Source organism: Leptosomus discolor, chromosome 11 (assembly GCF_034619465.1).
Source record: "Leptosomus discolor isolate bLepDis1 chromosome 11, bLepDis1.hap2, whole genome shotgun sequence".
In the NCBI taxonomy this organism is placed as follows: domain Eukaryota; kingdom Metazoa; phylum Chordata; class Aves; order Leptosomiformes; family Leptosomidae; genus Leptosomus; species Leptosomus discolor.
The window spans coordinates 3,170,250-3,186,873 of NC_141401.1; the positions used below are offsets into that span (position 1 = coordinate 3,170,250).

At 47.2% G+C, this 16,624-nt stretch overlaps 1 protein-coding gene across 1 annotated transcript; it reads right to left on the reverse strand.

Moving 5' to 3' along the window:
* Positions 1 to 260: 260 nt before the first annotated feature.
* Positions 261 to 14,981, reverse strand: SLC24A1 (solute carrier family 24 member 1). Its single transcript, XM_086471586.1, has 9 exons — positions 14,058 to 14,981; positions 12,335 to 12,397; positions 11,220 to 11,328; positions 5,402 to 5,488; positions 3,478 to 3,578; positions 2,637 to 2,837; positions 2,176 to 2,265; positions 1,151 to 1,317; positions 261 to 510 (listed from the first exon to the last, which is right to left on the reverse strand). Exons 1-9 carry the CDS (start codon positions 14,979 to 14,981, stop codon positions 261 to 263), a joined length of 1,992 nt encoding a protein of 663 aa, XP_086327712.1.
* Between the last annotated feature and the right edge of the window lie 1,643 nt (positions 14,982 to 16,624).

A 16,624-nucleotide genomic window follows, 5' to 3' on the forward strand; every position in this document is an offset into this window, starting at 1 on the left:
ATCAGCCTTTCTGTGAATGCCTAAACGTGTGTTATTTGAGACTGGTTACTTCCTTAGACGATCTTTTCTGAGCCTAAAGACAAATAGCAGAGGCTGACATACCACTTGAGATTTATTTTGGTTTTCGTATGTTGAAGATACTTTATTCTCAGTAAGTTGGTCATAATTCTGGTTGCTTCTTTCCATAGAACAATTACTACCTTAAACCCCTTTTGATTTTGATGTGCATGTGCTCACATGCATCTTGAACCATCCAAATGTTATACAGATACTGGGCAGGATATTATCTTGTCTTCTAGCATCACACTGATGATCAGAAACACAAAGTAAAGAGCAAACATAGTGAGCCCCAGTAGTTTGTTCATTTTCCATTTGCATACCGCGATTGAGATAATCACAAATAGGAGCATGAGAAAAAGGAGCACAATTGCACAAAACAAACCGTTGCTACTGACTGCAACTGGACTGAGTCCGTTGAAGATAGAATAAAGGAACCACGGAACTGGCAAACTGCAAGTAAAGGAAAAGTAATTGAAATAAATGTTTTAAGGCAGTTCATTTTCTGCATCATAACTAAGCAATTTTTCCAAACTGGTGCAGGAAAAGAAAAAAGCATGACTGCTTTCAGTATAACTCAGCATAAATCTACAATGGATGTTGTTCCTGCCAAAAATTGCACTTGGATGATACTTGCTCTACCATAATGCAATCCCAGAATCTAAATGGGGTTTTAAAATAATACCTGTGAGTAAGTGTATAATACCCATTAAGTGTCTCAGCATGCCCTAATAAAGTAAATCCTGATGCTTTATTGATGAAAGGGCCAGGCACAGATACTGAGCTGTGATTGCGCAGGGATGTCTGAGTGACTAGAGAAGTATCCTGTCTGTAAATCGTTCATGTTAGCCAAAGGTTTGTTGCCTTTTTCTCTTGAAAAATCAGTAATTTTCTATTGATTCAGAATTAGGTGAAGGTGGTGGACTATGTTTTATAAAAATCTGTCTTTCCTGGCTGGGTTTGGTTTTTTATTAAAACCTCACAACTAGTAGTTGCCCAGCTGCCCTTCATTTAATTGCAGCTAAAATGAAATTAATTAAGACCGTGTTTGGAATAAAACCAGCTAGGTTTGCATTTCAGAAGAAATACTCACCCCACAGTGATGTCGAAGATGTTGCTGCCTACGGAACTGGAGACGGCCATGTCGCCTAAGCCCTTCCGAGCAACGATGACACTGGTGATGAGGTCAGGGATTGATGTTCCTGCTGCCAGTATGGTTAACCCCATAATTTCCTCGGATATCCCAATCGTTTCACCAACCTGATAAACACAAAGAAAGTGGGGAAGGGCTGTTCGTTTTGGAACACGGAGTTTGGTTGCTCTGTGCAGCCTTTTAGGTTTTGTGCCATAGGTGAGTTAAAATATTCTGAATCCCCTTAAGCATGGTAGCGTTTTTCTGCATTGTAGGATAAAAAGTTGAATTTCCCAGTGCGTGTGGATCTTGGGTTTTGCTCTATAGCGTAGGGCATCTGATCACAGCGTTGCCAAGGCTAAGCAAGGTCACGTCAGTTACAGCGCGACTCTCCTGGCCCAAGTTCACCTCTTCTGCCCTTCCCCCTCCAAATCTAACACCAGCTACGTACGAGCCGAGAGCTTTGGGAAGTGCCAGTCTCTGGATTTATGGCGTGATCAACTACGCCGTGAATGTGCAATATATCACTAAATGCAAATTGTGGGTCTGATTCTGCGAGCCGCAAGTGTTATTTCCCAGAATGCCAGGTGCCCATTAAGGCAGTGGGAGTTGAGATCGTTTAGCAGCTTCCAGAATCAGAACCTGTATTTTCCTAGCATTTTAATTAGGTAAGGGGTAATCATGTTCTGCACAGAAGCATTCATCAATGAACAGGCAGTATTAAGATAAATCTTGACAGCGCTTTTCCTTTCACTGATGCACAAATTCCCTTGGAAGCTCTCGAAGAAGAACGACTCTTTGTCAGATCGAAAAGAATGAAATTGAAAATTCCCTTTTGGGTTCTAACAAAACAAAGTTTCTACTGTTTTGATGGATGACTGCAGCTGTAATTCATCTGATAAAATGCCACAGTGACACTGTTCCCTCTCTCTCCATCTACTTGGTCTGAAATGGTTTTGTTTGCAGAGAGAAAAGAAACCCCTCACCTGGTGAGCCCACCACACCATGAGGTAAGAGAACACAGCAATCCAGATGATGGATCCGAAAAACGTGATGACAAAGAATTTTTTGGAGTCCTGTTAAAATCAAGTTTGAAAAGAAAACCATGGAGAAGTTTCAGGAAAGTGAACAATCCCCACTGAAAATCATTCACTGCTTCACTGCAATCAATTGCTTTAACATGGACCTTGCTCTCTCTAATTGTATTTATTTTTTGTCAGCTTGATTAGATGACCAGCAGGGGCTGGTCTTCTGTGATTTATTAAATTAAGTCTCCGGCACTGTGCTAGGCGGCAGCTGGGGCTCCTATCCCACTCCCTACAGCATTAACAGCACTTCAAGTATGCCAAGACTCTGGACGTGGACAAATAGAACGGGGGACTGTTGCCCGGAGGAAATCTATAGTTCAGTTAATGACTCCAGTAGCAGAAGGAAGACAGATTCTTACTGGGTTTCTAACGTCAGGTATAGTGCTCCAGAGAGGAAAGACAATGGGAAAGAGGAAAAGGTAAATTGCTTGTTTTTTCCTAGTTTCTGGCCATTCAAGAGATAACGGCTCATCGTTCTCGTCGTCGTCTGTGCTGTCATCATCGCTGTCTTCCTCACTGTCAGAGCTGCTGTCTCCTGAGGTATCGCTGTCTGAAGAGGGCTGTAGACCAGGAAGAAAGAAGAAAAGCCAACCCGTTTTCACGCTAACAAGGGGCTGCGCAGCATCTATTCACCGCGGCCTCGCCTTGGCAGAGGTCACCTCTGGAACAGGCTGAGGGCAGCTGCAGCCCACATCTGGCTGTGGGGGGACTAAATCCAGGCGTACCCTGTCTCAGTGCCTGTGTATTGTGTCAACTACTTTGTACTAGTTAACCCCATCTAAAAGTCAGTCCTAGTTTTGACGCAGATGAAACTCTTTGAAAACTTTTCCTCATCAGAACAGGCAAATTACATCAATTGAAAGGAGGGATTAGGGAGACAAAACAGAAGCATGTACTGATGAAGGACAGGCAGGTGCTTGTGGCTTCCCTGATGTTGGAGTAGCCCTCTGACCTCAGAGAGTCACTTGAGGAGAAAATGCTGTGCAGTTGGTGTCGTATTTTGGACCTGATTCATGCTGGTAAGCGGGAATGCTTCATCCAACACCTTGACATATCGCTACACACACTGACTATTTCTAGCTGCCAGTTACGGGAATGGGTTGGGTCCTGTCCCAAAAGCTCTAGAGAGGGAAGAAGGAAAGTACACGGGAAGTGTGGTCTGGACCGAGCGCTTATTGCCTGTCGTGTGTGTTGAAATACCCGTCCGTCTTGCGGTGCGCCTGCCTTCCCTTTGTCTTTGCCGGGTTCGGAATCGCTGGCAGGAGTTACCTGAACGGTGCTTGGTGCCTTCTTTTCCTCTTCTGCTAAAAGTGATAAGAAGGAATACTGGTTTCAGTCACGTTAGCGTCAGGTAGTCGCCTTCCCCTCAATCAGCAGGGAGGTTTGAGCTTCCTAAAAAAATGTGTGGCATTTCGTGTCAAACATAGTCTGATTGCTCAGGTTTCCTGCTCGCCCCCTCTGCTTTCTGTGGATTGTGATTAGGAAAAACCAGGCAGAATCTCACCCATCCGGCATAGAATGATACCTTGGTGCTGCTGTGAGCTTCTATCTGAGACTGCTGTAAGGGGCACGTGCGTAACAGCAAGGAAATACTGATTATCTGATCTGCAGCTGGCGAGCGTTTCTTGGGTTTAGTCTGGCTTCTGAAGATCTTGTTAAAGCCATCCTTAAAAGCCAGAAAGGACGTAAAGCTTTGCTTCCCCTTTTTTTTTCTAGTAAAGCATGGCATTCTCCAGGGAGCTGATATTCTTCCAGCCTTCTGAGAAATGACTGTTAGGTGCTGCCAGGCCTTAATCCCTAATCGTTTGGTAGGTATTCAGATGCAAATAGGAAAGTGCTGACACGTACAAGGAAATAACTGCAACGTCCTCTGTGCTGGGCTTGCGTAGCAATATGGGTAACGGAGCAGGGGTGAGAGGGGGGGGTCTGGTGCTCTGCTCGGCCACAGCAAGGGCCCTTTTCAGACGGCTGCAGTTCAGGCTACAAGAATTCCCCTCTACGCAGTCACGCCTGTCAAGTCAGTAGGATCCTGTTATCCCATGAATTGTGCCGGGATGGGGTGTTATATCTTATCCTGGACTGGGGAAGCTGATCAGTAAGTGCCTGACAACTGCGCTACGGAGCAAGCCTGGAGGGGAGATTTCTCAGAAATGTGTCTTTTCAGCCAGTGCCATTTGGGCTTTCTGAAACCAGCCCTTAAGGGAGTTCACGTGGGATGCGTTCATCCCGAAGCGGGAGGCAGAGCGATGATGCTTTTGGATGCACAGCTCGCTCTGTGCACCAGCAAAGTTTGTGGAACACGTCATGGGCTGAAAATTTATGGTTCAGTGAAGTCAATGGGGTGTTGATAACCCACACTGAGAATTTACTGGTTTCTTAAACAGTATTTTCCTCAAGCTTGGTCTCACTCACGTAGGTGAGGCCCAAGGTTGTGAGGTTCTCGGGTGACTGCTGTACCGCAGCGGGGTGCTTGCGGAGGTGGGACCTTCCACACAAGAGTTTGCTCGTTTCTCAAATTCTCCAGCCTCACAGACAGCACAGACCCAGCCAGCTGCTGCCTCCGAGTCCACTCGGAAAGCCTGTGAGTCAGCAGTGATATCAAAACCCCAAAAACTATTAAAATGGAGGATGCACAGACCCTTAGAATTGATATAGACAAAGTCAGTGCGGTTTTTCTCCCTGGAGGAATCTTTCGTGCTCTTCTGCAAGCATGCCAAGTTTCCAAGCTAAAATGAAGGTACTTTGTTTTAACGAACACCTCGTTTGCAGGGTGTACCAAAGATCGGCAGCATAGCAGCACCCAGCTGCTGTCCGTAATGGCCTGATTTCCCCTCTTCCACCCTTCTGGTGCCAATTTACACTACACCCTTGTAGCACTTTCTGTTTGGACGGTATTCCACCCACCACTCCTAGGCTCCTGTGGGGATGGCTTTTATTGCCCGCTGTTAGCGTACACCGATTGATTTCTGCTGCATTGTTATAGCAGCCATCTGTGACCGGTAATAACCGAAAATTTGCGTTAGACCACAGTGTTTGTTCGCCAGCCCTTGGGTGCTGAGTGCTGGGAAGCCGAGGGATTGCAGTGCAAAACAAGGCAAACGGCACTGCCTCTTCTTGCACTCACCTTCTGGTTTTGATCCTTGTCCAGCCAGAGCCTCTCCTTTGGTCTTGGCTATGTTGCTCAGGATGTCAACCCTGTCTTTAAATTTGGCTGTGGATGAGAAGGATGCGTTCAGCAGCAGCTGTCAGCTGTGCAAAGCCCCCCTTCACCTGCCTCCCCCCAGCACACGCACGCTCTCACCCCTTTCCTCTTGCATGGGCTGCGGTCAGCTCTAACTGGTGAGTTGTTTTTCTGGCTGTGGCCCTAGGTTTTGGCTGCTGCTAGTCGATCATAGCTGTTGTGTTTAAATGCTTAGTACTATGGCAATTAGGCCAGGAGTTTGACATGTAACCAATACTTTCATGTTTTAAAGAGAATCTAGAGGGAAGAGAAATCCTTTCCAGTTCAGTAATACAGGGGATAGCTGCACTTTGTAGGAAGCAGAAAGAACAGAGAAGGAGTTTCAATGCAATAGCATTTTGTTCCCAAAGCACTGTTGATTTTTTTCAGGCTAGATTATGTGCAAGCTAAAAATGACACCTTCCTTCTGCCATGTGGCTGTTGAAGAGGCTTTACTGGGCTGCTTGCAGCCTGGTGATCTGATGGTAAGGAAAAATAAAAACCTTTTATGTTCCGGTTATCTGGAAGATCATTGATTAAGTATACACGAGCGTCTCCAGCAGAGGTGTTGATCTAAACCCTGGTATCCAGGTTCAACATGGCCCAGGCTACCCGAGAGATCATCTTCACCAGTGTGGTGTCCAGTACTGTATTTCTGGGACTGCTGAGGACTTCTTCCCCTGTAAGCCGTGCTCTGCTCAGCTGAGCTGCTTTGTTATTGTTTTACACTGAACTGTGAAACTGTGCGTGTGTCCATAGTTAAGTGTTGTGCTCAAATACCTTGACTCCTACTCTCACTGAAAGTGAGCAAGCCATTGGCTCAAAGAAAAGCCTCATTTTGCTTTAATCTGTATTTTTTGAGCTGCCTGCCCAACAGCTAAGCTGAGGGTCACGGGGTTTCCAGATGGACAGTAGCCCCAAGGAACTGGCCATGCTGTGCTTGGCTTGTGTGGGGGGCTGTCAATTAATTTCCTCAGAAAGTTTTATCACGCTGATTTAATCTACTGCACCGTTGGCTGTGCAACCAGAACGTGCTGTGGTCGTTTGCCCCAAGGGCAGGGCCCTGCCGCTTTATTCGTCACCGTGGTGCTGAGCTGATAGCAATAGCAGGTCCCGGGCCCTGAGCCATGCAGGCGGATCTGCCGTTCGGAGCTGAACCTCGTGAAAATCGGTGGATTCTGATCTACATCCAACAACTGGGACTGGCTCAGACATTAAGGCCTCTTGGGGTGAGTTCTGTCCTGGTGAGATTCCTGTTTCTGACAGAAACATTTTTCACCCACTGGGGTTTCCACTGAACACTGGAATGGCTGGACAGAGATGAAACGATGAGCTCTTCTGCTTTGAAAGGCTCGCTGGGACTAAAGAGCCTGCCTCTTCCCTGCTCCTCGTCAATATTGAAGCCTACCAGAGGGGAGGAGAAGCACTTTGCTTTCTTCCCCCTCTGCCGACGCTAAGCACAAGCACACCCATCGGGGCAGGGCAACGAAGAGGTGACCTTTTGCTCCCAGTCTCCTCTAAACCCCGGGCAACGCGTTTTTCTGTGCAGCTTTTCCCAGAAGCTGTTGCAAAAGCTTCTGTCAGCAGGGTCAGGGCGGTCAGGCTCAGCCTGGAAGAGATTATATCAATTCAAGCTCCTGGCTTCCTGCCCTCACCTAGGCTGCAGGCTGCGAGCGCCGACCCGAGCGGAGCCTGTGAGCATCTCTCTCTGCCGTGATAAACAGATTAGGTCCGGGCCACTATCCCGTTCTCATGAGATCAGCCTCATTTGAAAAGGTGTTAATTCCTCTGACACACGTGTCGTGCGGGATGGGCTGAGATTGGAAGAAGAGCGGGCTCTAAGCCGGTCAGATCCGCGGGTCAGCACGGGGAGGAAGGAGATCTGTCAGCTCAGTCCTTGCTGGGGCAGCGGGGTGGCTGTTCCAGCAGCCTGGGGCACTCGCTGCTGGTGACAGGTCTGTGTCCAGGGGCCCTGAGATGCTCTTTGGGAAGATTCCTGTGCTGGGGATTGACAGCATCCAGGCTGGACTTAAGGTGGCAGCTGAGCTTCATCTTCAGTTCGGCTTTTATGTTTAATTAATTCTTTAGCTCTAATATTTAATCTAACAGGACAAACTTAGGCCATGAACAGCAGGAAGGATTTTTTTTTTTTTTTAATTTGGCATGAACCAGGAGGATTTGGAGATTCTGCTGTCTAAAAGTCAAAGTGAAAAAAAAAATTCTCATGATTCCTTTTGCCCCTTTGTATCATGATTCTCTTAAAATAAGCGATTGAATGCTGATGAAGCAAGGAGAAACTGTAGCTGCCTTCAGTCTTCCAGCTCAACTCTAGCCTGCAACACTGCCTGCTGCTCTATCCTGGTCTCATTTCCAAAATCATTAGCCTGTTAACTGGGGCATCCTGAGGGTAGACAGCTCTGACAACCTTGCTGCTGGAGCCTTTTTCTTCATTCAAAAATAAAAGCAGGCTTCTGTCTTCTTCCCTGTATGACTAGAGTTTAAAGAATAATCTAATGGTAAGACTGGAGGTTCAGAAATGAGAGGGTTCCTCAGTCTTTCCAAAATCCTTCCTCCCTTTAACTTCCCAACAGTTCCCTCTGGTGTCTAACTGGAAGATCTTGAAAAGATCTCATGCTCTGCTTCTACACATTTTCAGACAAACTGGGGAAAAGATCAAAGTTGCTAGAAATTCCTCATTTAAAAAAAAAAAAAAAAAAAAAAAAGACACTTTGGAAATAAAAGCTTCCATCAAAAATGTAATTCAGGAGGCAATGTAAATGTTAGAACTTCTGAAGTAAAACCCCTAGTTTCCTGTAGAGAGAAGACGATTTATGTAATGATCCCTTCCTAATACAAAAAGAAAAAACAAACATTCTGGACTTAATCCACTGTTCAAATGAGAAATATTGTTTCACACAAGGGCTGTTGCATTAGGAACAGTGACCCAAAGTTTGCATTTCAGACTTCTACTGTATTTCTAAGGCCTCCGCCTCTGGAAGTCAGTTTTGGAGACCCAGTGCTGGCAGTTTTTCCCACATTTTGGACCCTTGCAGCCCTGAAACCTCTTCTGTGCTGCCCAAATAAAACACAACCGCAGCAGAGAGAAGGAAACCCTACAGAGATCCTAATTTCAGTAGGTTAAGTTAGGAACTGCTGAGCAATAGCTGGCAACCTTTTTCTTTTGTAGAGTGCTCTTTCCCACAGCCTCTAAGTGCTGATGCTACAGGCAAGGACCCTTGAGGAAAGATAAATTGCTTTGGGATCATCTTTTGTGTTGCAACCTAATTACAGAAATGTGTCTGGGGCAGACAGTGCTGCCTGCCGTGCGAAGAGAAGGACTTTGCTGGTGACCAGGGTTTGCTGCATGCCCAGCTGTCCGGAGGGTACCAAAAAGGCTGAGCCTGCAGTCCTGCTACGCCTTGGCGGGTTCAAATCCCTTTTCAGAGTCATCCTGGGGAAGTCCCTTCACCTTTTTGGCCAAAATCCTCAAGCCACTTAGGTTTTTCAGTCTATTCATAAAGGATTCCTTTTCTCCAGACTCCCTTTTCTTTAAGCATGAATTTACCAGCGTAAGGAGCGTCTCCTACAAGATACACAGGACCTGGGACACTGGTGCGTTGATTTTGAGCGCTGTGCTGTTGGGGTGTCAGTAACTTTCTTTATCATTATCTTTTCTAAGGAGCCGCCTCTGTTCTAGCAGCGTTGAGTGGAACAGGCGTGTAGCTGGGGCAGAGGTTCTGCCCTTAACTCAGTGGCGTTATTATAGTAAAGCATCTGAGAAATAACAACCTTTTGCAGGCTGTAGCCCACCCTCGCATCCTCCCGGGGGGGGGGGAATGGATCAGACGTCCTCCAGCACACAGGGTCACACTCCCACCTAGTGGCTGCCGCACACAGAGACAGCAGCTCCGAGCCTGCCTCGCTGCAATGCGAGGGGTAGTTGTCGTTCAGAGAAGATCCAAACTGCCTCCCGAGTCCCTCTTGTTCAATATTCACGAGTCGCGGTGATAACAACAGCCCCTTTAGCAAGGCCAGTGGCTTACGACCGCATTGGAACCCCCCAGCAGTGTATTCTGGGCTGGGCTGGACTGGGGCATCCCTGGAGCGCTCTCCTTGGCCCGGGCTGGCAACCTCAGGCTCCCACAACTCTTCCCGAGGCTCCAGGGTTTCACCAGGGGACCAGCCTGGACCAGAAAGCCCAGCGTGTGCTGCTCTGGGGTGGGCAGATGCTGCACAAAGACATCTAGAGGTGCAGGAAGGGTGAGAAGGTGCCGGAGGGTCTCTCGAGTGGCAGCAGTCCCTCAGGTCTGGTGCTTTCTGATGCTAGAGGCAATGACATGTCCTCCTGTAAGGTTTTGGTGTTACCCTTGTGCTGGTGGTACCACCCTGGCGGGGCACAGGAGGCAAGGGTGGTAGAGCAAACCCTGATGAGTCTTGCTCTTGTTAGGCTACTGTTAGTAATATGATGGGTGCCTTCGCTAAAATCTGTCAAAGCAGACGCTAATCTGTCTTGCTGTCCTTACCAAGCCTCCTTTGTTCCCTTGATCAGTTTGTACAGCTAGGATTTTGATCTGGAGAGTCCTTTTTGTAACCTCTGTGATAGACACGAGAGGTGTTGATCTGCTTAGCTTCAATCTCTCTCTGAATGGACAACAGATAATCTCTTTAGAACAAGTAGGGCAGTGGAGGGGCAGGGCATGTGCTGAGCTAGGAAAGAAAATCCAAAAAAAAAAAACCCCTATTTTTCAAAATGCTTCGCCAGTTCTTGGAAAATGAACCTCCACACGCTGCTTGTATTAAAGTTGATAAAATGCAGCACGTTGTTTGTGTGCAGAGACCCTGGGTCTGCCTGGAGATGCGGCGTCTCTGCACGTTGGTCAGTTTAAAGGAAGGCGTCTCTTAGTCCTGAGCTGATCAGCCCTTGGCCGTGGGGAGTCGGCCCATCGCCTGCAAAGTGCTGTGGGACAGTTTACCACGGCAGTGATGGTACCGCAATGTGGCAGGTGGACTTTCAGAGGCGCTCAGTGTTGGTTTAAATCAAGTACAAATTGGCTTAACCATCATAACTGGAACACGCTGTGTGTTTGAGCTCTCAGCTGGGATTCTAATCACTGTCGAAACAATAATTCTTCAAGGGTTTTAACTTCTTTTGCCTTTTCTTCAGGTTTTTGCCTTGTGCGGGGCTGTGCGCACTGCTGGGGAGGTGTACAGGTAGTGAGCTCTCCCTGTGCTCGTTATCCCATTATAAACGAGACTGATGGGTGAGCAGCTCTTTCCTGAAAACAAAACTCAGCACTGAATGCACTGAATGCTGCCGTTTCAAGGCTGGGCTGAGGTCTGAGCTAAGAAGGGGAAGGAAGATGTGACATGCTGTGAGATGGAGGAAGCCTGTAACTCATGTTTGCTGCCCCTGCTGTCAGAGAGACGGAAGATGGGGGACTGCCACCACAGCAGTAACCAGTTTGGCACAGGCAAAATAGCTATGGCAGGGCCAGAAGGTGAGGTGTTTGTCCTTGCTAGCCATGCGATCAGAAGGGGTACGGCCCACCGTTGCAGAGCTCCCCCCCCCTCCTACCCTGGGTCTGTGACAGTCAGAGCTGCATTTCAAGGATGAGTTGCTGATCCCCAGCACCCTGACACACAAAGGCTGTTGTTCCCAGTTCCACCGCTCCGTGCTCAGGGCTGCAAACCCAAGTCCCTCAGACGTGGAGCATTCACTCACCTTCTGCCAGGGGGTCCAGGGTGTGGATCATGAGTTGGAAGATGGTGCTGCGCATTTGAGAGTTGTGCAGGGAGGCTGAGCTGCTGCCTCGCTGTAAGGCTGATGCGGGCTGTGGAAAGGCACAATGCAGCAGTCAGTGGCAGTTTCCTCCTCAAAACATCTCCACCGTTGGTTCGCCTCTGCCCTAGGGGTGCATTCACAGGGAGGCTGAGCTCCCCAACCCAAGGAGCAGCCTTGGAGTGGATTTTAAACAGCCTCTGCATTTGAGTTCACAGGACGGCTGTCAGTACCTACTGCTGACAGGCTGGAGACAGCAGCCAGCCTGTCCTGAGGTAACTGCAGTGGGCTCACAGGGACTCAGCATCCATACAATGTTATTTTAAGTTATAATAATCAAAGCATGCAGTGCTTTTAGTCATAAACTCACTAATAAGTGTGTAGGTTTACGTGCTGCTGCAAGGTAACGCTACAGTCATGTCGGGTGTCCTGACTTAAACTCGAAAGCTCTGGTGTTCTGCTTTATAGTCAACGCCAGAGCCCTAACGAGCTTTTGGCTGAACATTAATTAGTACAGGTAGGTCAAGCGCGTAGAGGAACAAGCAGCATCCATATGAGGAAGCTAACACTTGTTATACTACGTGTGTGTGAAGCCACCCCATCAGACAGGCCTAGCTGTGGGGAAGACAAAGGGTCAGCAATTTAACCAGCAGCAATGGATTTAACTCTTCAGTGGCTGCCATGCGGAAGGACAGCCCTTACCAACCTCTGCTTTGGGAGCCTGGGAGGAAAACTGGCCATGAAAGAAAGGTCATGCTCTGAATTTCTCTACGCCTCTTGTAAAGTGTGGAATGAACAGCGCTCTGCTAGTCAACTCCACTTGGGAAGCTTGAGCTGTCTCCCAACTTTTTTATAAAAGTCCTTTGAGGACACAACTCAGCCAGATGCCCTCTTAAGTAAGCTGTGGGTATTGTGCCAAGCATGGCTGGTTCTTTGCACAAAGTAGGCTTTGGTCCAGGCTTCTTGACACAGAAGCTGACACCTTTATTCAGGACCTCACATGGGGGGGTGTTCAAAATACAACGACTTCAGATCCCTATAAAGTTGCTTAGACCTACCTGCAGCTTCCTCCCGTCTGCTGGCTTCTTTGTTCCATCATCTGCAACTGCCCCACTGCTTTTCTGCATGCAAGCAAGAACAAAAAACAATTGAACATCACTAGCACTCCACCTGCTTTTCCAGGGTCTAGTGATAGCTCTTCAGGCTGTCTGCTAATACAAACAACTACTGAAACAGCTGGAGCCATGGGCTCTTCTTAAAACCCTGTGGCCTCCAAAAGACACAGGATTCTACCTACAGCTCCTCACTGAGGATGCAGGTACCCGGAGGCCAACTCAGATAACCTCTGCCATCTGATTCCTGTAGATAAAGGCAGCCCCAGACTTCAGCCCCAAACCTCTGTATCCTCACTCATTTTCCAGCAGAGGCAGAGTGAAGGTGCAAAGGGGTATATTTTTTTTCCAGTGATTTCCATTACTTTCCTTATGGCGAATTTATTTCTCCCGTGGGTTAGGTCCAGCAGCTCTGTCATGCTACTGTACGCTAGTGAGAGTTCTCTGTAAACATAAAGTGCAGGGTTTTTTCCTTCAGTCTGAAGGGCCAGATTCAATCTGTGATGACTGGTGATGTCCACAGGGATGTGTGTGTGTATAGCTGCAGGATCTTGCACGTGTATCCCACTGGAATGTAACACGTGAGCTTTCAGAACTCCCAGCCATGAGCACTGGCTGAAAGACAGACTGGGAGGAGGAAAGAAAAGCACCCTCTTGATTCTGCACCACTTCAGCTATCCTCACCCCTCTTCCTTTCTTTCCTTAAATTATGTGGAGAGCCAAGATCAGAAGGGGCAAAGCACGCTTGAGTGCCAGTGACACACATCTGCTAGCAAAGCAAGCCTATGCCAGAGGACAACTTGAAATCTAGTGGTCTCTGCTTGACAGTTGGCAGTAGGAGAGTTGGGGAGGGACAGAGAAGGAAGAAGTGGGCAGGCACGCTCAAGAAGACAAAGCCCCAAGTGTCCTGGCCAGATCTGCTAGTCTGGGGATGCCTTCAGATACTGTCTTTGTGTAAGCAGTCAACTCTTCCTTCAAAGGACAACGAGTGAAGGGCCCTGGTCTCAAATCTGGAGCGTGCAGTTACAGCCACAAAACTCCCTGTCAGAGCACCAGCAGCGTGCGAAGCACCTCTGAGCACACACAGCTGCGGTCAGTGCACGGAAATGGGATCTGAGCGTCTTGGCCTTGTTGCCAAACGCGGATTAGGAGAGGTGCAATGGCTGCTAAAGGCTGCCAGGTCCCCTTCCGTGCTGCAGGCTGGAGTACAAGTGATACCACCAGCTTCCCAGTTCAGAAAGGGAAAAAGGACTTCCTTCCAGCACCTCTCATTTACAAGAGGCTTGGACAGTGCCTCTTAGCAAAATCCTTTTTTCCCCCCGTTTAACACAGAACTGTCCACTCTTGTTCCCAGACTATGGGAACAATGTGTTCCTGCAAGGGTGACCAAGTAAGCAAAATCCCACGTGTGTCTTTGAAAGTGGATAAGCAACCAGAACCAGTATCTTTAGTGATTGCAAGGGTAGAAGTCCCTGTTGGTTGTCTAATTTCTGAGGCTCTCTACTATCTAGATTGCATTTTGCCCATTATATAATCATAATTATTGACCAGTACCTGTACGCTGAGGTTTGTTTAATATGCACTTTGTGACGGAGATGTGGTTTTTCTTTGTGATTTACGCTAGAACAAGCTATTTCCAACTTGCCCTCTGAACAATAAGGACACCAACCTTCCGTATATGCTCTGCTGATGCTGCCTGCACAGCATTTAGCTTCTTGTTCAGCTCCTGCTTCACCCATTGTTCTAGGTACACGTTCTGTTTCATAGTGAACACGTAGGTGGCATAGGCAGTCAGTAAAAGGAGGCTTTCCCACCAATCAATGACACTGTCTAGGAAAAACAGGATGAGCATCAGTAAGTCTACAATGTAGAATGAGATGTCTCTAAATAAGGGCCACCATGTCAGGTGGAGTATCTCCCTTGAGAAGAGGGCACAGGTGCCAATGACAAAGAGGATATTAAACACTGCTGAGCCCACAATGGTACCGATGCCCACATTGCTGTGTGAGATGAAGACACCTATGAGGGAGGTGAAGAGTTCTGGTGCTGATCCACCTGCTGCCATGAAGGTGGCTCCAGCCACATCTTCAGAGATCTGCAACTTCTCTGTGATCACTCCCAAAGCAGGGACAAAATACTCATCACACACTATGGCCAAGGCCACAAATACATATATCATCCCAAAGATGTGAAGTACAACCCACCCTTGCCTGCGTTCTTCCACACTGAATAGGTCCTGGGGATATTCTCCTTTGGACTCATATGGTGGCTTTTCATCCGGGTAGCTTTCGCTGGTGTTTTCTCGCTGTGGTGTCGTATTCACTGGTGTAGTGACGGGCACAGTGGTCTCAGGATCCACATATATACAGTGCCTTATGTTGGGCGCTGCTGTGACATTGCCTGCTAGGGCCGTCTTGTTGCTGGAGAGGTCCCTGGAGGTCCCTTTGACAGGGTCCATGGGTTGGGGTGCTGTGTGTGGTGCTGGAAGGGCAGAGGGGCTGAACTGGAGCTGATAGAGAGAGAGGACCAACACCATGGCAAGCAAGAAAAAGATTCGGTTCCGTTGTAGCCGCCTTCTCCGTGGTAAATGCATTTCCTAAACCTTCAAAAATCAGAGCCGTGTCCGGAAGCCACTGAAGACTTCTCTTGATCAGCAATTTGCACTTATATCCACCATCGGAGTTTGTAGCTGATCTTAAGCGTCAGGAGGGAAACCGCATGACACAAAGTGTAGAATCCTGCAAAAGAAAATCTGGTGTAAAAAATAAAGTACCGCAACTTTCCACCATTTGGGTAACACGACTTCACTGGCTGTTTTTCTATTTTTCAATAAAAGGAAATGGACTTAAATAAGTAAAGGCAGAACTCGATTCAGGTTTCAGTCTTTTTTTTTTTTTTTTTTTTAATGACTGTAGGCTATGCTGATTAATAATCAAAGGTTTGCCTTAATAGAGAGGAGTTCCTTGAGAGAGTCCCATCTGAGTTGAACTCTGATTCCACCTAATGCCCACATCCAGGAGCTATTAAGGCTTGTGTTTTTACTTGAGTCCAGTTGTTATTCTGTAATATTAACAACTGGGTCAGTGTTCCGCAGGAGGAGAGGGTATGGCTTCTGTCAAGGAACCTACTTTAAATTGCTGGAAAATATGATGCTCGGAAGACAAGATCGTGCTGTTAAAACCTCCTTCCTAACAGACCAGTTATTCACCTAAGTAACCTCAAGAGGAAGATGAAAACTGCTTGATAGTTCCCAGCTATGCTGCTCCGTGGCTCTCCAGCCTTGCACTCCCACAGAATACAAACCAAGGAATGGCGACCTTTTTTCTTTCAGTTTGAGGAGAACACGAGGAAGGCTTGGTTCTAGCAAAACTGAGGGTGCTGAGCTTCCACTCGTTTCTATGACTACACCTTTTCAAGCCTTCCTGTAGAAATCAGAACCGGCAAAGCGGAATTGTAATCATATTTATTAGGGGATAATTAGCATATCTTGCATAATTATTTGAACAGCATTTAGAAAGGGAGAGAAATTGTAAATGCCAGAGTGACAGAGCCTGCAGCTGTGACAGTATGGAGGCAGCGATTTGGGGCTGGACAGAATTTACCCTTCAGCACTGCTTGAATGTTTTATCTTAAAATATCACTCTTCGTAGATTATTTTTTTCCCCCAGAGTGGGAATGTTACGTTATTCTTGAGCTGGATGTGAATCACAGTTTTGTGAGCCATTCTGTGATAAGCTCTTCATGCAAGTTAGCACACACTTACCCTCTTGCATAACACCCAGTGAAGTAATCAGCCTAAATTTCTCGTAAGACAGGCACTATTATCTTCTTTTAAATAGTTGGGAGGATCGCTAAGGCAACAGTAATAGAGGGTCATGGGAGTACCTAGATAAATAGATGATATAAGCTTTGCTTTTAATATGTAAGAAGAACATGAACGTGCATATGGCAGAACTGCACAATATGTATAACAGATTGCACATTATTAGAAAATAACCCTTCCTAACAAAGATAAGAGAGGAAAAAGTGACGCAGAGAGAACAGAAGAGGTATGCACGCACTCCTCTTTAAACACTGTTTTTACTTCTCCACTCCAGAATGAGCTGCTTAAAAGACCTTCTGCAAGCAGAAACATATCCGAAGCCAGGCTCCACTGTAAGAGCTCCCCAGCCTTTCACAATACCTGACCACCGACCTCTTTGTTTCTCTAGTCTTGTAAGTTTAGCGGTTCTCTTA

Coding starts and splice junctions, on each gene's coding strand:
- SLC24A1 (XM_086471586.1), bottom strand. CDS start 14,981: ATGCATTTACCACGGAGAAGGCGGCTACAACGGAACCGAATCTTTTTC. Junction 11,329..12,334: donor CAGACGGGAGGAAGCTGCAG/GTAGGTCTAAGC, acceptor GCCTTTCCACAG/CCCGCATCAGCCTTACAGCG. Junction 1,318..2,175: donor TGGTGTGGTGGGCTCACCAG/GTGAGGGGTTTC, acceptor TGTGTTTATCAG/GTTGGTGAAACGATTGGGAT.